Below are 26,891 nucleotides of genomic sequence, written 5' to 3'. Positions count from 1 at the left end.
ATTAATTACGATTTTGTGTTTCTTTGCTTAAAGTTGACTATTCTGGCCTACCAAAAGATGGCCGCCGACTGAATCCTAACTAAAGTACATTACTTCATCATTTGAACAATGGAGAAAGGCGCCTGCACTGACATCGTTCGTGTCCCTTGAGTGACCTGTCAGACCATGCCCATGAAGACTACCCTGGGCGAGGTGCCAATGTCCCTGAACGTGAAGCAAATGTTGCAAAAGGGGAAAAAGTGAACTGAAATTCAACCTTTTACCAACGAACTGATACTTTTTTTTGACCTGGGATTAGTTTCCCATATATCTACTTTGAGACTTCTTCCACATGAGAAAATTTGAAAATGTTTCTTAATGTATTGAGATATATTTGAATTCAGCCAATCGTCGGCTTGGGAAATGTGAAGATGTAACTGTTATATGGAAATTTTTGTATAAATATTAGTAGACTAGAGAGGTTAAAGTACCTTCTTACACCACTTCTTGAATCCTGAGGTTATGCTGACGGAGAGGACGGTGACTCTACAGGATAGACTAAAGACTCTGATGAACTTACTGAGGACCGGTTCTGACTTAGAAAACGACAATTAGCCAGAATAGGTAAATATGACAAAAGATGATACTGCATTATTAGAATTTAACCTGCATTTGAAATAGATAATGAAAATCATTATTTGAATTACTGTGTCGGGTGATTATTTCTTTGAAATGTTTATTGATTAATTTGAGAGTTAAGAGTATCATTAAACGAAAAACCAACTAAATGATCCGATCGACCTCTTGATGGAGGAATTGTTAGGGTGATTCAATAGAAGTGGTTTCCTCTATCAAAACGAACAGCTTTGGTTTGGATTTTATGTCCCTTTGTAGGCACGGATAGTTTGAGAGAATGAATGTTGGTGTTATGGGCCCCACCAGCATGTGATGTGTGTTTGTGCGTGTGACTGAGAAATCATTCTGTCCGTGGAAGCAGGGGGAATTTTAGTGATCCGAACTGCACCACTTGCTCGCTCGTACAGCTGTACGAGTCGGCCGGAAAACACGCGTGCGGGTCGTAGTTTTTCTGGCCGGATCGCGTTTGGTGCCCTTCCGACCCGGATCGGAATCGGCCCCATAGTGTTTAAGAACTAAAAAACACACAGCAGATGTTTGAGGTCCTTCTGCTATGCATTTTTTGGCATATTTACTTCAATCCGATCCCCACTGCATCACACCACACTAGCAATAGCCTTCATTTTAATACAAATGATATTTCAGCATTGTTAGCAAAAGTTTGTTGTTCATTCTTAGAAATGCACTTGTTCGCTCCTGCCTAAACTTTGAAAAACTCGTCTGCGTATGTGAAAGGCAGACACTGGGCGCCAAGACTTAGACTTACTGCTGCAATAATGGAGGCAGGCTGTTCCCTAAGACCAGCCTGTGATCATGGTGGCATTATGAAGTAAGGCTATGCACTGCAGGCAGGAGACAAAAATAACACCTCTCCTGGAGAGAAAGCTAAAACCTCTGCTGTGCACCTTCCTTCAATTAGGCCCACTAGGAGAAAATAAAGGGTCGGAATTTTGTAAGTGCAGGCTTTTTACAAAAGTGCCTATTTTTATGATTCTGTACAGGAGTCTGGCAATGAAAATTAAGGGATGCAGCTAGGATGAAGTCCAGTGTTTTGCCTGTGGAATGTGCTGGGGTATTGATGAGTTGTTTTACCTCCAGTGTATTGAAACGTGATTAGAATGCTTCGCTCATGGACGCACGAGCGCGCGAAAACAAAATGGCCGCCTCCCGGTGAGCTCCGTGTTGAAGGGGCCCATTTTTGATGACGAAGCATTTATTTACAGTCAGAATTTACTGGAAAATGCTCTAGCAGTCTTCTGAAGCCCTACCTGCTGCTGTGGTGCTTTTCCCTGGTGTTCAGGACCTCGGAAGTGGTGTTTTTGGTTTTCTCCCTCCTGGTTCAGCTTGGAGCTCTGCTTTAAGGTAATGCCCAGATTTCCTGTCAGGGGGACGGAGCAAGTACTCAGGAAAGGGCCTGGCTTTGGCCTAATCACTCCCACAGTCTGTTTTAGCTGCTGCACCAGCTTTTTCCTTGAAGCATTTTTTCTGCATTTATCTCATTTTTCTGTACTTTGCATTTATTTACTCCTTTCATTTTTATAATACGAAAATGGAGACTAAAAATGCGCAAAATCCTAATAATAAGAGGAAACAACAGATTTCACCTCCTCCAGTAAAATCTAAAGTGCTGGAATCTAGTGAGCCTTCCTTGGCATTAATTCATGACGAGCTTCATGCACTTCATGTCAACACTGATACCATTGCATCAGAGATTAAAAGCCAGCGTAAAGATATGGCTAGTAAGTCAATGAAAGTTTCAGATAATTCAATTAAAATACAAGATAACAAAGTTAAAATTGATGCTTTTACACCACTTGTGGCAAACATTTCTCCTATGTCTGCTCTTCTTCTGGATATGGAAAATCGTAATAGGCAATACAATTTGCGTATTTTTAATTTACCAGAGGATGTTGAAGGCTCTAATTGCAGACTATACTTGGAGAATTTGATACCTAGTCTTTTGAACATTAAAATTCCGGAGAAATTTTGAAATTGATAAAGCGCATAGGATTCTATCTCATCGCAATCCTCATCACACTAAGCCAAGACAAATGATTTTTAAGGTTTTACGTCACCATCATTTATTCTTGATAAGGAAAGCAGCACGAGAAATTCCATCCTTAATGGTTAATGGTAATAACATTTTTATTCACCAAGACTTTGCCAAAGAGACTGTTAAGATTCGTAAAGAATTCACTGACATGCGTCCTCAATTGAGAAGTCTTCGATTTAAATATGGCCTATTTGATCCTTCAACAATGCGAATCTGGAAAGAAAATTTTTCAAAGTCCTTCCAGCGTCCGGAGGATTTAAAAGCTTTCCTGGAACAGCATTCACAGCATTCTATGGATACGCATGATTCTGCTACTTGAATATTGTCTTAACATGTATTTCTGACTAATTTTACTGTTCTTTCCACGCTGGGCTCCAACGGGTCGGTCATGCTTGTAAGGGGCGTGTGCGTTTTAAATCTGTTATTACTGTTTATTTGTGGTCGTCTTTATTATGTTTGTTTGTCTTTTTTCTTTTCCCTCCTTTTCCTTATATAATGTTCTAGAACTACCATGTTCCATATTTTACTTCAACTTTTTCTCCTATTCTTAAATCTTATTCCTTTTTACTCTCTATTTTATTATGGCTAATGTTCATAATGTTAAAATAACCTCTTTAAATGTCAAGGGTTTGAGACATCCTGTAAAACGTACAAAGATTTTAGATTATTTAGGAAGTTGTAAAGCAGATATTTGTTTTATTCAGGAAACACATATTGAAGATAAAAATTAGATTATATAAACAAAAGTGGGTTGATACTATTGTCTCTTCTCCTGCTATAGGTAGGAAAAATGGTGTTGCTATTCTTTTTTCTAAAAGGCTACATTGTCAAATTTTAAGTAAATCATCAGATTTAGAAGGTGAATAAGTCATAGTTAAAATTAAAATTCATGATTTTGTTATGTTTTTAATTAATGTTTATGGTCCAACTGCTGATGATCCTATGTTTTGGTCTAATTTAACTACTGAAGTACTCAAGTTAGGTAACGTTCGTCTTATAGTTGAAGGAGACTTCAAGCTTATTTCTGATCCTTTATTGGATAGATCTTCTCTCACTAAATTTCGACCTCCAAAAGCTTTTCTAACTTTTAAATCCTTCCTTAAAACTACAAAATTGATTGATATTTGGCGATTACATTTTCCTACGGAAAAAATGTTTACCTTTTTCTCTAACCCACATAACTCACATTCGAGACTTGATTATTTACTAATTTCCAGACAATTAATTAATTCTGTGGTTACTCCTACGATTGGTAATATTGACATATCGGATCATGCTTTAATATCTTTTGTTTTGCAATTTAATTCAAATTTTAAAACACAATCCAGATGGAGAATGAATACTGGTATTGTTCTTAAAGAACAAAACAAACTGAAAATCTTAGATGCTCTTCAGGATTACTTTCGTCTTAACCCAGAAGGTTCTACATCCCAGGTGAATAGATGGGACGCTTTTAAAGCTTTTATTAGAGGTGCTTCTATTTCTCTCATGGCACATGAAAATAAAACTTTTAATGTAAGAATTAAAGAATAGGATAAGCAAATTGCTAAATTTGAAAGGCTTTTTATTACTTCTAATGACCCTCAGTATAGGTTGAAATTACAAAAACTTAAATTCATATCTAATTCCATTCTTACCAGAAGAGCTGGTATTCAACTCTCCAAATCTAAAGCCATTTTTTTTTATGCTAACATCTGGACAGCTTTTAGCCAATTATCTACGCATTAGAAAAGATAAAACTCAAATACATTTGTTTCAAGGCCCCAATAGAAAATTGCCCTATCGCAAAATGATATATATTTTTTAAATTTTTATTTTTTATTTTGCCCAAGAGGTACAGTACAAAAATAAACATACAATTATTACTTGAGGCTCACTTTTTCCATCAAAATGCAATACAAATTCATAATATCCAATGCATTTTAAAAGCCAGTAGAGCAGCAATTCATCTATGTAATTAATATCACAAGGGCCCCTTTTTTAAAGTTATCAATCAACATAGAATGCCAATTAATGAGATCCTAAATATTTTTCAAAGATAGCCCAGTAAGACAGCAAATCAGCCTTATACCAGGAGCAACCGGCGGTCCTATTTAAAATTTACACATCAGTATGAAATTAATTTAAGTCAGCTTCAGCTATCATTCACAGCTTCCTTCTATCTATAAATAGGTTCCCATATAAGCCTACCAAGTTTCCTTCCCTCTCTTGCCATTTCTTTCATAAATCCCTTTCTCCAAATTATATATATAGCTAACAATTTAGCTAGCCATTGCTGAAAGGATGGGGCTGATTGATCTAGCCAGGCAGAGGCGATAATAATACGTAGGGCAGCCATAGCAAAAAACAACAAATAATCAAATGAGTTTTGTCTTCCGCTCGATTGAATCCCCAAGAGTATTAAAGCTGGATCTAGAATTACTTGTATATTCAGAGTTTGATCCATACATTTTTCTATTGCTTTTATTAAGTTTACCAGCAGGGGGCAAGTCGAGAACATATGAATTAAATCAGCTTCAGAGAAATCACACCGGGGGCACCTGATTCCCTCCTGTCCACCCCACTGCACTCTCCTTGCCGGCGTATGGTACAAAAAATAAATAGTTTTAAAATGCTGAGCCTGCAATCCCGCTGAGCATAATATACTTTGACCCATTTCTTAAGACTCAGAAAAGCAATTCTGATCTATGCCCAGTTTATCTGCCCTCTTTTTCTCGTATTTATCCAGGTCATCCGGTTTAGATATTTGCAGTTTGGCATAAATGTTCCTAATAGTGCAGTTCTCTCCTGCTCTTATAACATCTATGATTACCGATCTCTGAAAGCCGCACGGCCCCCCATTTTCCATTTAAAAAACTCCGCAGCTGCAGATATTTTAAAAAAAATCTTATATTAACCCCATGCTCCTGCTGGATATCACTAAACATCCGCATACCGTCAAGGCCCATCAGATCCTGCAACACCCGCAGCCCCTTCCCCTCCCACTCTAACATAATTGCATCAGAGAAAATATCTGAGAGCGTTGGATTTCTATGTAGCTGTGTATAGTAATTAAACCTGCCAAGGCCAATTTTCTTTTTGAATGCTGCCCAGATCTTATGTGCGGCCACCAGGGTCTTAAATTTCGTTTTTTTATAATAGCTAGGTTCAGTAAATTTCATAAAGCAATTAATCGCATCCTCACCTAATAACAGGTCATATACATCTGGAGTGCCTAAATTATACCAAGAGTCACCCACAACCCTCCCAAACAAACCAAACATATTGAAAGCCGAAGCTCAATAGTATATCTTAAAATCTGGGACTGCCCACCCTCCTCTCTCCCTAGGCAATGACATATATCTTATAGCCCGCCTGGTTTTTCCATGGGCCCATATAAACCTATTCACAATGTGCTCAAGCATACTAAACCAGTGATTCTCAAACTCTAGCGGAATGGCCCTAAAGAGATAGAGTATTTTGGGGAGGAAAACCATCTTTACCACATTGCTGCGGCCAACCAGTGTCATATGGAGATTACTCAATCTATCAAAATCTTTTTTGGCTTTCCCTATAATTGGTTCAATATTCTTTTTCACTAATTTTCCCAGATCTGGAGTTATTTCAATACTCAAATAAACAGCTGAATCGACCACCCTCAGATCTTCTAGTTTGGTCCATTTATTTTTGACTACCCAGAAGGTTCTACATCCCTGGTGAATAGATGGGACACTTTTAAAACTTATATTAGAGATGCTTCTATTTCTCTCATGGCACATGAAAATAAAACTTTTAATGTAAGAATTAAAGAACTGGATATGCAAATTGCTAAATTTGAAAGGCTTTGTATTACTTCTAATGACCCTCAGTATAGGTTGAAATTACAGAAACTTAGATATGAATTTAATTCCATTCTTAGCAGAAGAGCTGGTATTCAACTCTCCAAATCTAAAGCCAATTTTTTTTTTTAATGCTAACAAAGCTGGACGACTTTTAGCCAATTATCTACGCATTAAAAAATCTAAAACTCAAATAAATTCGATTCAAGGCCCCAATGGGAAAATTGCCCTATCGCAAAATGATATTGTTAATGAATTTCTAAATTATTACACTACTTTATATAATAAACCTAACTTTCATGATTCTTCTTTAATTGATTCTTTTTTATCTACATGTGAATTACCCAAGATTTCCCTTTTAACTAAAAATTAATTAGATCTGCCCATTACTGAAGATGAAATTCGAATAGACATTAAATCTCTTAAACAAAATAAATCCCCAGGACCAGATGGCATTCCAGCAGAATTTTACAAGGAATTTCAAATACAACTTATTCCTCATTTATTTAAATTATTTACCTTTTTTAGCTCCACAGGGACTACTACAGGTTCTTTTAATGAAGCTTTAATTGTTGTATTACCGAAACCTAAGCAAGACCCTACACTTGTTTCAAATTACCGTCCTATTTCCTTATTAAATCAAGATTGTAAGCTCTATGCCAAAATACTTGCAACTAGGTTAACCTCTGTTTTAGATTCTATCATTCATCCAGATCAATCTTGGTTCATGAGAAATAGATATTCTGCAAATAATACAAGAACATTATTACATGTTATAGAACAACGGTCCAATTTACCTTTACAAAAGCCTTCCATAAAGTTCATTGGCAGTTTTTATTTCGTACTTTATTTGCATTTAATTTTGGTGATATATTTATTCGTATGATGTCTGCTCTTTATTCTACTCATACAGCTCGTTTATTTATTAACCCCTTCCCTGCTCATGACGGAACCGTTCCGTCATGAGCCACGGTTGGCGTGTGCTCATGACGGAACGGTTCCGTCATGACAATCCTGTTGGCGGCCGCTCCGCCTGCGCGGCGCTGTTTCCCCGCCTGTGCGAGGGGACAACGCAAATGGGCGGAGTCATGACGGAACCGTTCCGTCATGAGCACAGCTCAACTGTGGCTCATGACGGAGCGGCTCCGTCATGAGCACAGGCCCACCGCGCTGCCCCCCTGCCCCCCCCAGCGCTGCAGCGGAATGTCCGCAGCAGTGAAGGGGTTAATGGCCAAACTTCAAACCAATTTTCTCTTTTCAGACGTACCAGACAGGGTTGCCCTCTCTACCCGCTCCTATTTCTTCTGGTTATTGAACCTTTGCTTGTTTCAATTAGAAAATGTAATGCTATTAATGGTATTAATATTAAGGAGGTTAATGTTAAAATGTTAGCATATGCAGATGATGTACTTTTATTTATTAGCAATCCTATCTCCTCACTTCCTCCTTTATTTGAGATTATTTCATCTAATTCCAAACTTTCTGGTTATAAGTTAAATACTAATAAAACAGAATTGTTTCCTATAAATATTCATTGCAACCCAGATATGTTACCCATGAAGGATTTAATTTGGCAAAGAAAAAAATTTAAATACCTAGGCATTTTATTTTCATCTTCTATGAAACTACAATATCATTAAATTGTGAGTCTATTTTAAGTTACATTAAGGATAAAATATCTAAATGATCTTCACTTCATCTTTCGTGGTGGGGAAAAATGGACTCCATAAAAATGAATTTAGCACAAAATAAATTTTAATCCCTAGCAATGATTGCTACCCTATTTCCTATGAAGTTTTATAAAGATTTAGATCGACTCCTTTCTAAAAAAATTTGGAGCAATAAGGCACCTCGTATTAGTTATAAAAAACTAAAATTACCTAAATGTAATGGAGGTTTTGGTGTACCAGATTTTTTTTGTTATCACAAAAAAGTATATTAAAACAAAGTTCTCTTTGGTTTAATCATTCTCATTTGATTAATCCCCCTACATGGCTTTCTATAGAAAAGAGTTTAATAGATCCGTTTCCTTTACCTTCTTTGTTAACTTTGTCCAATAAATCAATATTATTGAATAAATCTGTTATTTTAAAATCCACTAAGTTAATATTACATGATTTCGATTTAATTTTTCAATCACCTATGTCCATTGCTGAAGATATGTCGTTATGGTATAATTCAAGCATAAAACTTACTAAAAATGTTTGATTTTGGCATTCATGCATTAAAGCTGGTATTTTTTCCCTCAAAGATATCTATTATAACAATGCTTATATCTCTTTGATGTTCTAAAGGAAAAATGTAATTTACCTTCCTCTGATTTACACAAATATGAATTTTTATGAAATTCTATTTTAGATTAATTTCCTCATTTTATACCTTCTAATGCTAAATCAGATTTATCAATTTATATTCAAACTCTCTCCACTTTGCCTCATGGTGTTTCAATATTGTATAAAAAGATGATTACATTTAAAGGTGACAATATTAATGTGCTTTTGACATTTTAGAATAATGAGCTTTCTTTATCTTTATCTTACGAAATATGGAAAACTATTTGGCTTAATGGTATTTCAGGATGGTCACCTGTTTCGCTTTATCAAACAAACTCATATAGTTTATATAATTGTTTCAAGCTAAACTCCTCCCGACTTCTAAATGTTGGCACTGTAATTTGCATACTGGTTTGGTAAAACATATGCTTTTTGAATGTTCTTCTATATTTAAATTTTGGACTGAAGTTTGGGATGTTATAAAGAAAATACTTAATATTCATGATGATTTATCATTTAACTTGCTGATGTGTAAATCTGTTGTTTTTTCTCATAAATTAATTGACTTAGAAGGTAAACTTTTTAATTTCCTGTTATCAGCAGCTTTAAAATCCATTACCTCGTGTTGGAAAGACGTTTCATTATTATCTGTTCATGTTTGGTGGTCATGGGCTATTTTTACTAGAAGAGGAGCTCATTTCTCCTTGAATGGTGTTATTCATAATTGTAATTCTTTTCATCTATTCTGGAAACCTATTGATAATTACAGGACAGGTTGCCAACAATCTGGGTATCTTTGAGGACTGTACAATAGACAGTGGGCTATGACCCAATTCCAAATTTATGCCACCACAAATGCAAGCAACTGCTATAGAAGAATTCTATAAAAATTTCACAACTGATCTTCATGAATTAGAAGATCAGCATTATAAAAAGAGAGGCTGTTGACACAGTAACAATCTTAATGAAGAGGAATTTAAACTCCTACAGACATTAAAAAACGATGAAAGTCTGGTCATTAAAGAGGCTGATAAAGGGGGTAACGTTGTCCTTATGAATCGAATTGACTATCTGAAAGAGATTGACAGGCAGTTTAATGATGTTCAATGTTACAGAAAGTTAGATCTCAATCCCATTTCTCAAATGGAGAATAATATGAGCTCCAAACTATGGGACTGGCGTGAATCCTGTTTGTTGTCCGAACAGGAATACAAATATTTACTGGCCCACCATTTTAGATCGCCTTGTATGTACATTTTACCAAAAATTCACAAGGGAGGCCCATTTCCACCGGGCAGGCCCATCATTTTGGGGAATGGTGGGCCGACAGAGAACATTGCCCAATATGTAGACTGCTTTTTGCAGCCCATTGTAAGGAACCTTCCCTCATACTTGAGGGATAGCTCTGATCTTCTATGTAAACTGGAAGACTTTAGATGGGACCAGGAGAACTTACTAGTTCTCACAATGGATGTTGAAAGCTTATATACTTGTATCAATATCTAACAAGGAATGAGCGCTCTCAAGCATTTCCTTTTTAAACGGGGAGCACAACATCTTGAACACACTGATATGCTCTTAGACATGGCAGAGATGATTTTAACCCAAAATGCATTTCTGCACAATAAAACATGGTTTCTGCAGAGACAGGGGACATCGATGGGCTCCAGATTTCCTCCATCATATGCAAACCTCTTTATGGGGTTTTATGAGGTTGAGCATGTCTGGGGCCCAGGAGTTCACAGATGGAGCGACTATGTAATTTTTTACTCTTGCTACATTGATTACTTGATAATGATTCGGCATGGGACGGTTAAAAATCTTGACATGTACTTTAAGTACTTAAATGAGAACAACTTTAATGTTAGATTAACTATTCAACATTCTGAAACCAGCATTGAATTTCTTTACCTACGACTGTTAGTGAATGGGACTAGTATACAGAGTGACATGTATAGAAAGAAGACATTGTGCAACAGTTATTCACATGCCACCAGTGCTCACCCCCAGTCTACTATCAGAGCTATACCATATGGAGAAATGGTTTGCGCCAGGCGTAACTGCAGCCTAGACGCAGATTTGAACAAAAATGTGAACCAAATTAAAACAAATTTCTCCAAAAGGGGATATGACATGACCACTCTGGAAATTGCAGAAAGAAGAGTGCTATCGCTGAATACGAAAGATATTCTAGTGCCTAATGCTAAAAAACATGTACACAGGAATAAACAAGAGTCTGAGGTTCTGTTCATTACTGAATATAACACCTTCAGTTATCACATATACAACATTTTAAGAAAGAACTGGTGTTTACTGAAATCTGAAAGTCTCCCTGTCGATATAGTATCTAGCAAACCTAGAGTAGTCTATTGAAACAGCAGGACATTGAAAGACATGCTATGTCCCAGCAATGTCAAAACTGTTTCCACACCCAACTCTACCTGGTTACCAGCTAAACCGATGTTTTTTTTTACATGTGGCAGTTGCTGTATTTGCAATTTTAGTCAGAACAAACTCAAAAAATGTAGGAGTGGCCAATCAAGAGTATTTTCTATAAATTGCTTCATTAATTGCGACACCACTTTTACTGTGTATATGATCACTTGTGCCTGTAAAAAGATCTATATAGGCAGCAGTATTCATAGTCTAAAACTACGAATTCAAGAACATGTAAGAGCTATAAAGAACTGTGACACTATATATCCAGTTGCCATGCATATAAGCCACGACCATCCGAATGATAAGAACATCACATTCTGTGGCATTGATCATCTAATGACATCGGAGAGAGGCAGTGACAGAGAACTAATCCTAAAACAGCGAGAGGCATCTTGGGTATGCCGCCTGAGGACAGGTAAATTAGGACTCAACATTAATAATGAGCTTCATCACTTCCTATGAGATATTTATGTCAATTACTTGGTGGGAAGTGTACTTTAATCAAAGTCATGGTCACAACAATGCACTGCATATTTTTAAAAAGGCTAATTCTGATAGAAAATTGGGATGTACAACTTAGTTTGAGTCAACATAGTATTTTATTTTTAAAATACATTGTTCTCCATAAATGTCTAGTTGTTCACAATCTATATGAGTTTGTAACATCTTACTGCCCGTCACTGTCAGAATTAATTTCTTGTCTTATGAAATATAAAATTTAAATAGGTAACACAACTTGTACTGTAATATTTTTAGCTTAGATTTTTCTCTGAATCAATATAGGGTGATATTGAGAATATATTACACATATAATATAAGTAACTATGTAGAAATTTTAAAAACGGCAGCAAAATTATAACTCTGGGTAAAATCATTGTAAGAGGACTGTGTGCATTTGTCCAGCGCTTGGCTAAAATAAACAGCTATCGTGATAGATACATTGTGTGTTATGAAATGTAACTAGTCGCATATGGAGTCCACTGTTTCAATAATGGCCGCCATCGTTTTCTGTAATTCCACACCATTTTCTGGCATCCCTTGTTTTTATAAACATCGGGTGTTTACATCACCCGACGGAATTTAAAAAAAAATAATAAAAAATTGAAGCTCAGGATAGAATATTGGATGAGGAAGATATGTAATTAGACACTTTCTGTTGAAACTGAACAGATATGTTGATAAACGTGTCATTTGTTAGGGAATGCAGCGAGTTACATATAGAATTTACCATTTTGTAATGGCCGCCACGCTCACTTAGAAACCAGTAACTTTTCCGCTGTTGTTTTATTTTACAAACATCAGGTGTTTGACATTATCGATCGGGAATTTAAAAATGCCTTGGGGCGTTCAGATGGAACAGTAAATTACTCGTATTTACATGCAAAAATGTCACAGTACGTAATATCGAGGCTGGACATTTGGGTTAAATCCCTGACATGATTATTATTTTGGGAGACAAAATTGTCTTCTGTCTCGCTCGTTTTCTACACAAAATTAAAATTAATTAGTAAAACTGTAAAAGTATCGCGTCCATAGTTCGCAATTGGAGTGCGAATTTGAAATATGGTTTTTCGTCAAGCATATTGCAGAGAACAGTAGATTGTTGTGGATGCTCAATTATAAAGAGGTATCAGCAAGTGTAGAGAGAACTTGCTTAAATTAGAGTTTTTTCAACTTGTGCTGTTTTTATAGTTAAAATGGCTATGTACAATAGTTGCTCCACTCTCAGTGAAATATGTAATGAATTTGTTTTTCTTATTCATGAATGTAATGATCACTAGCTTGTATCATGCCACTCAAAGACATTGTAATATTGGTTTATTATAATGAATCTTATCATTATGTAGAGATGTTTTATAAGTATTACATACAAGTAACTGTGAACTGTTTGTGACGATCACTGAAGCTTTAATCAGTCAATCTCCTCCTCGGTCAGGTTTTTGAAATGTAATGTCTACGGACATAATGTACATGTTATCTCACAATCTCCTTCTTTGCTAGGTGCTCATAATATGCCTTCCGGGAACATTGTGCAAATGACTCTTCAGAATGAATTATTGCCATTATATATAATAAATTGATAATGTTAGAAAAAAGTATATATGTGCGCGCAATGGATAGTAATGGACATGTCCTTATGTTATATATATATATATATATATGATTCTAGGAAATGCACATTTTATAAAAAAAACTACTGGACATGGAACCCATGGTACTCTGTTGAACCATTCATCATTTTTGGACATGTTTATTATGACATGATTAAGGTATGATATTAACAAGTATTTTGATTTTTTTTTAAATCTAAACAATGTTTAAGAACACTATCCTTAGTTTTCCTTTACTTTAAGAATTATGAAATGAGTAACTCGGACTAGCAATGAATTCTGCTACTATATATAAACATTTTAGAGTGTTACTTAGAAACATGTATGAGCACACAATGGTCAGAAATGGATGTATCCTCACGTTGTATATACTTATGATTGTAGGAAACACACATTGTATAACCCATTGAACATGGAATCGATGACACTCTGTTGAACCATTCATCGCTTTTGAATACGTTTATTGTGACCTGAATGAGGTACAATATTAACATTTACTGTTAAAAATTCCTTGACTAAACAGTTTGCATACACTATAATCCTCTCTCTCAAAAAAATTGCATTACGAATCTAATATCCTGCACGATTTTAGAGATTGTCTCCATTTTAGTAATAATAATTTTAAAATAGGTCTTATCACAGATTAAATTTGACATCACCTGGATGCACTTTTATAGAAGGGTGAAATGTTGCCACATATGTGATTTCAGTAAATTTGTTTCTCTATGTTTGAAATAACTGTTTCTTTTTGTATATATGATAATCTGTTTTTAAATTGTATTTATATATGTTTTTTCTATAGCCCTGAAGAAGTCTCAAATAGAGACGAAACGCGTCGGCTATGGTCTTGTGCACGGGTACTCACAAACTATCTCTCGGGGGCCAAATTTACAGTGTGGTTTGTGGCCGAGGGCCGCACCGGTGGGGGCGGGGTCAGAGGGGAAGGGGCAGGGCTAAAGCAAAGAAATTGCGACCGTGAGGTTGAACACTGGTCCCTGCAGAAGATGCCTTCGTCCACTGAGCCACCAGACCCGGCATACACACATCTCTCTCTCTCTCTCTCTCTCCCTCTCCCCCTCCCTCCCTCTCTCTCCCTCCCTCCCCCTCCCTCTGTCTCTCTCCCTGTCTCTCTCCCCGTCTCTCCCCCTGTCTCTCCCCCTGTCTCTCTCCCTCCGTCGCCCTCCCTCCGTCGCCCTCCTCCCTCTGTCGCCCTCCTCCCTCTGTCGCCCTCCTCCCTCTGTCACTCTCCCTCATTCACCCTCCCTCTGTCTCCCTCCTTGTCTCCCTCTCTGTCTCCCTCTCTGTCTCTCCCTCTGTCTCCCTCCTTCTGTCTCCCTCCCGCTGTCTCCCTCCCTCTGTCTCCCTCCCTCTGTCTCTCTCCCTCTGTCTCCCTCCCTCTCCCTCTGTCTCTCTCCCTCTGTATCCCTCTCTCTCCCTCCGTACGTCTCCCTCCCTCTCCCTCTGTCTCTTTCCCTCCCTCTCCCTCCCCCTCCTTCCATCCCCCTCCATCTCCCTCCCTCCGTCTCCCTCCCTCGGTCTCTCTCTCTCTGTCTCCCTCTATCTCTTCCTGTCTCTCTCCCTGTCTCTCTCCCTTCCTCTCCCTCTCTCAGTCACCCTCTGTCATCTCACCCATGTGTGTGTCAGCCCTCAGCCTGGGCTGAGACAGCTTCCCAGCGCGCACACACAGCCGCCCTGAGACAGCTTCCCAGCACTCACACACAGCCGCACCCGAGTACTTCACAGGTCTTTAAAAGACCATTTACATGTTAATAAAGCTTTGTTGTATTTCACCTCTTAGGCCCCTGCATCTCCACTTTGACAATTACTGGAATCCCCCGGCCCCCACAGAGCAGAGTCCGGGCTGCTGCAACCGGCAGTGTTTACACTATTTAATTTTTTTTTTTAAAACAGATGTAGGATGTCTGTAAGGTCCGCGGGCCGCCGAGAAAGGCTGGCCGGGCTGCTGGCGGCCCGTGGGCCGTACTATGAGTAACCCTGGTCTTGTGAATTTTAATACTCAATAAAGGACAACCTTGAAAAGAAATTAACATCTGGGACTTGAACATCTTTTGTTTGCTCTCCATCTTGGACATTGTTGTGTTATTATATTAGATAGTGCTGAATCTTTTTGCTTTCAACTGACAATGATCTATCTTCTTAAAATGTATTTTTCAATAAGTTAAGTATTTATCGATATTCTTGCATAGCTCCTATTTGATAGTATTTCTATCTTAATGATTATTAATAACATATGTATAATAGTTTTTTTCCCTCCCTTTTTAATTTTCTGTAACAATATATTATATTATAATGTACCTGTTAAAATTGTATTGATGTTGATAATCTTCATATGTTCTCATTAGGTACTTTCAGTGTGCTATTTTTGTACTGTCTGTTTGTTAACTTAAAATTTAATAAACTATTATGAACTAAAAAAAGAGAATGCTTCGCTCATGCATTTTGTGAACATAGTGGGGAACCTGATATCCCGGGGGGCCAAAATGATCCCCTGGCCTCCAGGCAACTTGAACTGGTGAAGTCAGAAGCCGGGCCCGCTTACACAAGGTATTTGTTTTTCTGGCTTCTAGCCACAATCTGCGTTTTAGCTCCCCTTCGGAGGGAAATCAGGGTTGTTATTCTCCATACCTCCTACCATCAAACCCCATAAAATTGCCATCCCTGAGGATCTGAAATACTCTCTTGGCTTCAGGAAGCATTTATTATCAAATGAAAAAATGGTAAGGGGGTTAGAAGATGGGCCTCCTGCCAAAAGATTCTCTCAGGCATCTACCTTCCATCTTTTCATTTTCACTCAGGTAGCAGACATGGGGATTTATCTCCCATCCTGCACCTTAAGGCAGCGGAGACTCACTAATAAACATGAGGTAATTTACTTTCTGTAACTGTGGAATTTACAGTGTCTTAGTATCTGCTCCTCTTGAGCTCCGCCACCCAGCTACGCAACGTCACTCAGTCAAAATAGTACCACAGGAGAGGATGGCCATACTGCAATGGAGAGGAACAGACGAAAACTGCATCCATTTGTAGAGCATTTGGGATGCATGGTCTGTCACTGATATTTGAAGGATGGAATATCTGCTCTTTTTAGCTCTGGGTTGATACAGCACCCAGGAAAACCTTTTTTAATACGCGAGACCAAAGTGAATTTATGGAGTTTTGAATAATGTGAACCGCCCAGGGTCTCCATATCCATGCTTCTATACAAACATCAAATATTGGAAAAAAACACTTTTTTCTTACATTTCCGTAAGCGATAAACAAAAGAATATTCTGCCTGTGGCAAATGTGCTACAGTTTTGCATTCTCTCATTTGCCCCGGCAAAAACAGTACACCTTACATATCAGAGGATCAGGTCGTAATGCCAACCAAGTCAGGTCAGTATTTGGAAGGCAGTTTTAAACAAAATTCAGGATTAGGGATGAAGGCAGTTTTTGGCGGCAGGTTCATCTGCCACCCAGCAACCCTACCAACCTAAGATATTTTTTGAAAAACCAGAAAACTGAGGGGAGCCATTAGGTATGACTTGCATGGAACAGACGACTTTTCTTACCAAAAATGTCCTGCAAACTGCAAAAAAAATAAACAATTTCTGCATTTTCAAGTTGTGTCAAAGACTGATTTTTGATGGCAATGGCAAAATCATGATCATGAGGCAATGCCAGACGCCTCTCAATAACAAGCATTTGCAATGCAATAGGTCTCGCATTTACGCGAGTTTAAGCTATTTGCATTGCAAATGACAATGCCTTTTATTTATGTTTTAAAAACGAAAACAAAAATAAAAGGCATTGTTATTTGCAATGTCTATAGCTCAAACTCGCATAAATGCGAAACCTATTGCATTGCAAATGCTTGTTATATAGTGCTTTAAAGCAGCATTCCTCACTTTTTAGCCACTCAACGCAGCACCAAAACACGTTATCGAGGATGTGAGAGTCCAAGTTCGTTTTTTAGCAGTTTAAAGTCAGCACTTTAATCACACTCCATGCAGCATCAGACCATATTACCAATTACATAAATGAGCGCACATGTATTCAATCCCAGCTTAGATTTATACAGCGATTTACCTTTATTAGACAGACAGCACCAGGACATATCAATGGCGTACGGAGACTGAAATCTTTACCAGAGCATGGCAGTTTTTATATAGCGCTCGGGTAAAGTAAGGGACCGAGGCACAGGGAAGTGATGTGATTCGCCAAACTGGGCTATAGCGCTCGGGAAAAGTAAGGGACCGAGGCACAGGGATGTGAAGTGATTCGCCAAACTAGGCTCTACGTTTGACCACTGAATCATTAGCCTGCATGTCCTTTTGAAAAGAGTCAACAAAGACTCAAATGGGTGGGGGCGGGTTTGAGGGGGTCAAGAAGGAGAGGGAGGTTCCAAACGGGCACCATATGAAAGAGATTTTCTGATGATATGGTCACTTTTTTTTTCGAATTATTTTGTGCTGCTCTAACAGTGACGGTGTGCTATATTTGGACACATCGGTGCGCTTAGGGAAAAGTAAACATAACAGCATGACAATTAATAACAGGACAAGACCTATAATGTAGGTATAGGAGCGACGGTGTTTATGTGCGAGGACACGGGGGTCAGCAGTAATTATTTGCGAGAACTTGTGTGCATGCGTTTTTGTGTGTGTCCCCGTCAGGCATTGAATCCAAAGCAAGCAGGAATAGCTTTGGAAAGTTGCCCAAACATGCTTGAGTCCTACCAAAAGAAGTCCAACGCTACGTAAAGGCAAGGACAATAAATGCAAGCGGCGGCATAAAGTAACAATAAAAAAAAAGCTGACGAAATGCTTGTTCACGAGCACATGCTGCATTTAAGTGGCATTTAGAGGTTTCCCGTGCCAGTGACCTTGCAGCTTAAGAACTCTCTGGCGTTTGTGATTGGTGGCACCGCTGCTTCTGAGTAGTGGGGGCGGGGTCAGAGAGTGTCATGTGAGTCTGGGGACACAGCAGTATCGGCGGGCACAGAGCAGGTCCGATACAATGAAAGTAAAAGCGAGGTATGCCGTGCTGTTAAACAGCATTAAATCGAGCTTTGTAAAGTTTAAAACAAAAACGCGTCCACCACTTTACATATTCAACACGGTGTGCACGCTATAGTGAAAACAATGAACACAAGAAAAGCACGCCCGCCATTATCCCACCTCAGGCAGCAGGCTGCTGAAATAAACATGCACTCGGCAAATTAATTAAATGAACAAACGCGGATAGAAAAAAAAATAGCGCAGCCGCAAAAGTGAAAGAGGCGCGCGGCAAATAAATTGAATAAACAAGCGCGGTCCCTAAAGTGAAAGAGGACCGCGCAAAATAACATAACAGCCATTATGTATTTAATCTACTGTAATGTTAAACGACCATACACAGATGGTTAAAAAAAAGTGCCTACCCAGTAATTAAAGGACACTAGATAACGCTGCGAGTAAAAGATCCAGTCCGGGTGGGCGGAGCCAAAAGGAGACAGGGCGGTAACAAGGAGGGACTAAAAAGCCTCACTCACAATCCAAAGCCAGCGTTTAGCATCAACGATGACGCAAGCCAATGGAAAGAAGGGGCGGATCCTAGACTCCACTTCTGAAATAGGCTTGATTACAAAAAGCTTTGAGGAGCGAGCAGCGCATGCACGCTGCAATGCAGGTCTGCGAGACCTAAAAGTGGTACTTAACATTTGGGTAGACTAATCGTATAGGTCAGTGTTTCCCAAACTGTGGGCCGCGGACCCCCAGGGGTCCGTGACACATTCCCAGGGGGTCCGCAAGCAACAGTTTTAAAAGCACTTCAAAGTTCCTTGAATAATCTGTAGTTTTCGGGCAACTATAAAAGTGTCAAGATAACATCCAGTGATTAATGTACCTGCTGGGGAGAGATGCGTGTTTTGTTCAGTAGCAGGTTTGACTCATCTAAGGTAGCGCAGAGGGTTAATATGCCTGCTGCAAAGAATGTATACCATGCATTAAAAAAAAAAAACATTAGTTTATGTGCATAGCTCAGTGGGTTACTGCTTTTGTCACAGATTCTTTTTTTATTGTGCAGTTTATGTGTTACAATCATAATCTAGCACCTTAAGCTATGCCCTGCCATCAAACAGCTGAATGCAAACTGCATGGTACAAGTTAGTATGCTATCTGTTTTTCCCAGTCTTTCATAATCCTCATTTTGCCAAAAACTTTTGTTTGGGTAGAATTAAACTGTTATAATTAAAGTCAAAGCTAACCCCTATGTTACATTCTGTATCAAGATGTTGTGCTTCTGCAGACCAAGCACTCTTAAAAAATGCTCACCAGTATGGATGACATGTGAATCCTACACCTTGAAGTCCCCTTTGCCTTATATAACATAACATTTTCTATACACTGATTTACACACGTACGATTAATTGTCTCTGTATGTGTGTGATGTAAAGTGCTCCGACACCCTACACTTGTATGAGAGATGCTATAAAACAAATGAAATACATGTGACAGAGGGGCTATTGAGAGAAAAGAGGCACTCTTGGAGAGTGATAGTGAGGGATTCATAAAAGATCCCCAAAAAGATTGTTGAATTGGTGCATAGTAAGGTCATCATTTACTATGCTTTAAAAGCAAATTCAATTCAATATATAATGACAAATGTGTTGCAGAATGCATCATTTCCCCCCAAATTTCCTTGGTGGGAGAGCCCCCCAAAGTTTGCTTTGCAGTGGCCAGGCTCACTCACTGCACTTAGTACTGGGACTGGTCTGACAACATTTGCCAGGGCTGCTTTGGGTTTCCAGTAAAGGTAGTTGCCGAGATGCTGCACTAACCATCCCATAAAAAGTTTTCGATTTTGCTAATTCTTTCTATAAAAAATATTTAAATCTTTAGTGATTCGAGTATTTGTTTGGTGTGCACAAGTGTGTGTTTACTTTTTTCAAACTACTGTTTTAATGTTTGAAATTTAAAATCGTACACATTGTTTGGGGGTCCTTGGCTTCCAATAATGACTCAATAGGGGTCCTCAGGAATCAAAGGTTTGGGAACCACTGGTATAGGTGAATGGGCTCAAAATGTGAACATTTCCAATCCACCTTGACTTGACATGGTCAAAATAGTGGCCTGTTTAACTCCATTACAATATGACCAGCTACACATGTGGAATGCGGAATACCTGTTTTATTGGATGCGGTGTGGGAAAAGAGAAGGGTAGGACTATTGTCACTGGCTGCAAATTCTGCAGTTTTCCAGACATTACGCTCAGAAAAATCATTTTTTTTGCCATTGTTTGACATGTATAAATCTGTGTACCTGAGAGAGTCTGGGCAATAAAACAGTATGTCACGTTCACAGATCAGTGTTTAATATAAAAAGTTACATATTTGGATTTGTAACGAACAGATAAACAATGCAGACCAGTAGAGCAAAGGCATTGTACAAATAAGAGCAGAAAATATCATTGAAATTCATTTTCAGTGTCATGAATCCGTAGTACAAGTAAAAAGTATTTCTGCATGTTGAATCCACCCTGAGGGCACTTTGACAGCCAGATCATCCTCCAACCCATCGACAAATTATGCCCTGAACATGCACATTTCTCAGCCAGAAACCATTCTCCCAGGGCAGGCAAGTACCATTCAAACAAGGGTACCACAGGTTGTATCAATGAATGTGTGTGCATCTTTGTTGGTACTAAAAAGGACAGTGCAACTAATTTGTAGCATGTTCTATCTTTCTAAGAATTACGATGAAGTATACAATCTTGCATCATATACTTGACTGTTACCCACTGAGCCACACAGATGCAACACCACTGTCTGGCCCCTAAATCTGACTCTCTTGGAAACATCCACATCATATACAAAGACAGTGCATTCTCTGAACTACTTTGACTGCAACCATCCCTACAGAAGAGATAGATCTTATCTAAAATCACAAGGAAGAGAAATATCGGTGTAGAGATAGAGACTGTTTGGTGGAATTTAAGTGTTTACTTACCGTCCTTCCTCGTCCATCTTCCATTTCACCCAAACTGGAAGTTCAGCCACTAAGAGGTCTGTGCAAGTGTAGCGTGCAGCGTTAAAATGGGACTACTAGTCCCAGAGGCGCAACTAGAGCCAAATTTCGGGGGGGGGGCTGAGCAAAAATTTCGGGGGGGGGGGGCTGAACTTTAAGCAATAGGCTGAGTGGAGCTGCAGGGGCTCTTAGAAGGGGTGAAACAACAGCGAGGCCTCATTAACATGCAAATGGCCTTTTAAAGACCTGTGAAGTGCTCGGGTGCGGCTGCTTTTTTGCCCAGGAAGGTGTCTCATCCCGGGCTGCCACACACAACGGGGGGGAGCTGAAGCCCATGCTAGATGTCCTTCACATTTAACAAGGGTTTCAATTGGAATTCCATAGAGCATATTATCAAGTCCATTATCGCCGTTTTAGCGGCAATTTTCTGCCGCTAAAGCGGCGATAATTTTATCGCCAGGCTTGTTAATATGCCCCCTAGTCCGTCCTGTCCTTTGCCTAAAATGGGACGAGAATAAGTTTACCACAGATAAAGTTTTGTTGAAGTTGATTTTAGAAAGAAAATCACACGCTTTCTTGAACATCGTCTTTTTCACTTTTTTTCCCAAATGGGCCACATTTTTGGTACTTTCATGGGGGCATATCAACAAGGGCTTTATCTCTGCTTTTTTGGCTTTAAAAGCCAAAAAAGCAGAGATAAAACTAGCATCCTATCAACAACAGGGTGCTAACATGCAAATTGCATGTTAGCACCCTTTTACTCTACGCTTCCCCTTGCATCTCTACGTTCCAGAGTAAAATAATAGGAGAAATGTCGCTAAGCGACATTTCTCCTATTATCAAGAATGTCGCTAACCCTGTTAGAGACAAAAAAAGCGGCGCTAAACGCGGTTAACGCTGTTTTTTTACGTCTGGTATTTTTCTGACTTAGCCATGATATCCTATGGAAGGAGGATATCATGGCTAAATTTGCCTGTCCCTATCAACAAGGTAACGTGAGATTATCGCTGGGTTTCCAGCGATAATCTCACGTTAGCCACTTAGCGTGAGGATTTTTATCGCTATTGAGATAAGCATTGCTAATAGCACGCTATCTCAGTGATAAAAATCCACGCTAGCCGGCGATAATTATCCTAGCGCTAAGTGCGCTTAGCGATAATTATGGCAGGTTGTTGTTGATATATGCCCCATAGTCCCCTCCGGAGTATATTACAAACCCTGTGCACCTTTGAAGTACCCACCATATAGGGGGAAATACAGTACACTGTATCACTGACCATCCACGTCCGCACACAATGCAATACTCTACATCACTCACCTGATCTGCGTCCTGTCGAGACATGTCTTTCCTAAGTCTGCCTGTAGGTTCCACGTCTACGAGCAGTCTCCTGGCTGCCTACAATCTGAATGCAGTCACACAGCTCCCTTTTGTGGACACAGCTAACAGGAACCCTGGAATGGATAACTTGAGACTTACTGCGCACGTCTGGTAGTGTGTACACTGCTTGCCAATGCGTACATACCCAACCGTGCCCATAACCAATCACCTTGAGCCATGCTCAGGAGAATGACGCTACTACAAGCTTTACTGCCAATGAAATTCGGCGGTTAGAAGGCAGCTGTCGACAGACTGTTCCCGCGACACCATTCTAATTAGTTTCGATTTCATATCACTCCTTCTAATGTGCTTGTGAGATCAAGAATCGTCATATATCAAATTCCTACAATAGTTGCAAGGTCCCTAATGTGCCACATCTGGTATCTCTATCGGATGTGCTAACTCATTTTGAAACCCTGTGCCTTCCGTGATTATGCAGCACATACCATGAGAGGTTGTGGCCTTATGGTCAGAGCTGCTGACTTTGGAGCTGGGGAACCAGGCTCAAGCTTCGGTGTCGGCTCAGCTTCCTGTGATTCTGGGCAAAATAACTTATGTCCCCGTGTCTACCTACAAAATAAAACGTGTCCTTGTGTGTCATAACTGGTGCTCACGTAAAGCGCTCCAATACCTTCGGGTGGAGTTGGCGCTATATAAATCTGCAAATAAAAAAGCAAGGTATTGTGTAGGAAAACGAGTACACTTTTGTGCATGGTGAATTGCTCAGACAATCAGTAGACCTATTTTTGTATTAATTTTCGGTGCTGTAGGCTAGATTATTCTATAAATAACATAGAGACACGATATAATATGTGTATTATGCAGATTTTGCTACTGACCGTCATATCTCAAATCAGATAGGTTTTGACTTAGAAGAGTCTTAACTGCTGAGTATCTCATAGGTGGCATGCGCACTCATTCCCGAGTGAAGCCAGTCTAGCTGTACAGCTTTCAAATCCCACATTTCCCAACTTGAGGTATATCCTCGAGATCTGATGGGGGGGGGGGGGGGGGGGAGGAGTAGGGTGATGGTCAGGGTGTTGTCGAACCCAGCAGGTGTTGAAAGTGAATGCTGAAGATCAAGGTTTCTTATTTTCAGCAGGGTTCAGGGGCTGGAAGGTCAGCTCGTGCGCTACATCTCAGCCTTATGAATATCTGAGGAGGAATTTGTTGGAGGGTGAAGAAAATAGACACGGTCCTAGAGTTGAGGGAAATGTTGGGGTATTTAATCTCCTCTTATGCATAGTTATAAAAAAAACTTTGCATACAAAAAACAGTATGAAAGAAAAAGCAAAGTGCAACAACAGTCCAAGCCGTACACACTGCATCACAACACTGTCAATAAAAAGAAGAAGACAACATGTAAAAGTACTTTCAGAAATAGAAACAGGAGTTAGGGAGATTGCACATTCCTTACGTTTTTGTTCTGCTTTTATTAAAAATGTACTAAAACAATAATGTCTGTAGATTTAAAACAAAAGACAGACAATTGATGGACGGAATGCAGAACAAATCAAAACATTCACCCCCAGTCAAGAGATCTGGGTTAAATCCATCATTCTTTTGCTCACCATGCCACCCCAGTTTAGACCTGGCCATATGCAAATCAGTCTTGACCCTGTACCTTATGGGAACAGTCCAGCCCGAACTGCCAAGCCAGGTGCTCTCTGGACTAGAAACAAGCATCCTAGGACCAGTTTCGGGGTTTCACCCCTCTTCAGCCAGGATAGCTTGACTCCAGTGGCACAGTGAGCCCAGGACACACGTCTGGGCATACCTGGCGCACTTAGAGCGAGAAAGCAAAAGACAGACAATCGCTTGACGGAATGCAGAACAAATCAAAACATTCACCCCCAGTCAAGAGATCTGGGTTAAATCCATCATTCTTTTGCTCACCATGCCACCCCAGTTTAGACCTGGCCATATGCAAATCAGTCTTCACCCTATGCCTCATGGGAACAACCCAGCCCGAACTGCCAGGCCAGGTCCTCCCTGGACTGGAAACAAGCATCCTAGGACCGGTTTCGGGCTTTCAGACCTCATCAGCCAGGATAGCTTGACTCCAGTGGCACAGTGAGCCCAGGACCCACGTCCATCAATTGTTCTTTTTGCATTTGTCACCCCGAGTGGAACGGGTATGCCCAGACGTGGGTCCCATGCTCTCCATGCCACTGGAGTCAGACTGTCCTGGCTGATGAGGTCTGAAAGCCCGAAACCGGTCCTAGGATGCTTGTTTCCAGTCGAGGGAGGACCTGGCCTGGCAGTTCGGGCTGGACTGTTCCCATTGAGCACAGGGTCAAGACTGATTTGCATATGGCTGGGTCCAAACTGGAATGGCATGGTGAGAAAAAAAACGATGGATTTAGGCCCAGATCTCTGTACTGGGGCGAATGTATGACATTGTTCTGCATTCTGTCCATCAATTGTTCTTTTTGCATTTGTAGATTTAAAACAGGCAATCACCGCCTGGCTGCATGATAGAATGCCAGGTTGACTAAAAAGCACTCTTAAAAAGGCCCTCTTTTCACTTAGGAGATTAGGACAAATACAGACTATGTGGACCGTAACCACTGATATTTTGTTTCCGAGTGTCCTCTTCTAGAATATAGTGTGTCCTACAAAACTCAGAATGAAAAGACAAGGAATCATTTTTCCAATCAATTTCCAGATTGTGTTGAACTAGCCAAGGAATGGCCAAGATGCTTGGAGCTGGGGTGATTGAATTAGATCAAACTGCACAGTTTCCTTGTGTTGATCATTTATAATGAGATTCAGTTCACCAGTAGCATGGGTTATAGGGCCAGATTTTATATTACTGCCGTCAAGGGGTTTAACCTCATCTATAATAGCCTTCAGCACTAAAGGGAGCTTTATTTGTTTGGGCCATTGTATGTCCATAAAATTCTCTGTAACGCCAGAGACTATCATTATCTGGACTTCTATTGCCTGTTCTTCCCATTTAAGTTGAGCTTTTACAAAGAAATGATGGTGAGAGGATGGGGAATTGTTCTGAGCTAGAAACGGAGAGACAATTAATCCTGATCTACCCAAATTACTTGTCTCTATTGGCTTCGGGCTCAATAGTTTCCCAACTCGTTATGTCTCTTACGTTTTACCAGACAATCACATAAAAAGTTACCTTTTTTCCCACAGTAGAGACATAGCTTCTTATCTCTGCGCAATTGTCTCTCTTCGTCACCAAGAGGGCCCCTCATATTCCTATTTGCATAGGCTCAGGTTCTTCTGAAGGTCTTTCAGGCTCTACCCTTTTTTCTTTGTACATCATAATCTTAGTATCGCGGCATCCTTTTTCTCGATGTCCTTCATGTAAGAGGTAGGGAAGAGGTGTGGCGCAGCTTCCAGGGCTGAGGTAATTCAGTTTCCGATCCCGTTCGTATTTAGCCAGCATTTTGTGTCTTGCCGCCATTTTGTGTTGCCCTCACTCAGGCGGCACGGTGAACGAAGTGTTGTTTTCCCTCATCCTACTGCAACGTGGCAAATAACCTCCTGCCTCTGTTTATAGCTGGTGTCAGGGTCCGGCCGACTCCACTAATCCTCGTCTGGTCTGACCGATCCCTGTTTCAATTATCTGTTGGTTCGCACCATTCTTTCCTGACTTTATCTTATCCTCTGGCCTTCGCTATTCTTTACTCGTATTCTCTCATTTCACAACTGTCCTCCGGGGCATACAAATGTGTCCTGCCAACGGCAAGTCGACTTATAAACACTACCACTGATTAACTTGTGGGGAAGGGTGACAAACACAGTTGGGAGAGAGACTTATTTGAGTTACTTAATATCTTGTTTTCACATTCTTCTCATTGGTTAACCCTGTATGCATTGGGAGTGTTCTTTGTGAATATGTGTATTATAAAAGATTGTGCGCCACGAAGTAAAGTGGCAGTCTTCTAAGAACATACTGAGTGTACTTCTGGGACAACTGTACTTAGCTGCAGCTAATAAACCCTATCTTCTACGCCTAACGGAGTGTCCCGTGTCTCTGTTCGACAAAGCAGGTGAACTCAGGAGATTAAGGCGTACCCTGCGCCGCCAGGCCCATAAGGTCTTGGTTCTTCAGGGCGACTGACGTTGGATGCTGGGGATCACGGTTCAATCGCTGGCACCGGTGGCAGGTCAGTCCAGCACCATGTGACTCTGGGCAATAGCTTGCTTAATCTTCCCGAGGGCCCCCAGCCCC

General features: G+C 39.8%; 1 protein-coding gene across 2 annotated transcripts in view; it reads right to left on the bottom strand.

Annotated features, from left to right (window-relative positions):
• Positions 1-22,790, bottom strand: part of LOC146861856 (uncharacterized) — a 158,286-nt gene extending 135,496 nt beyond the window's left edge. Inside the window, exon 1 of one of the 2 annotated variants that reach the window (XM_085641028.1) lies at positions 22,634-22,790. Coding sequence is in view for 1 of the 2 variants with exons in the window: in XM_085641026.1 (XP_085497152.1) it covers positions 22,634-22,657 (24 nt within the window). In the remaining variant the exon portion in view is untranslated. The remainder of the gene's footprint in view (positions 1-22,633) is intronic. The other variant, XM_085641026.1, reaches the window with a different exon arrangement.
• Positions 22,791-26,891: the final 4,101 nt, after the last annotated feature.

The sequence above is a fragment of the Triturus cristatus genome, chromosome 2_2, assembly GCF_964204655.1.
Source record: "Triturus cristatus chromosome 2_2, aTriCri1.1, whole genome shotgun sequence".
NCBI classification, from domain to species: domain Eukaryota; kingdom Metazoa; phylum Chordata; class Amphibia; order Caudata; family Salamandridae; genus Triturus; species Triturus cristatus.
This window is presented reverse-complemented; position numbering and strand designations above follow the sequence as displayed.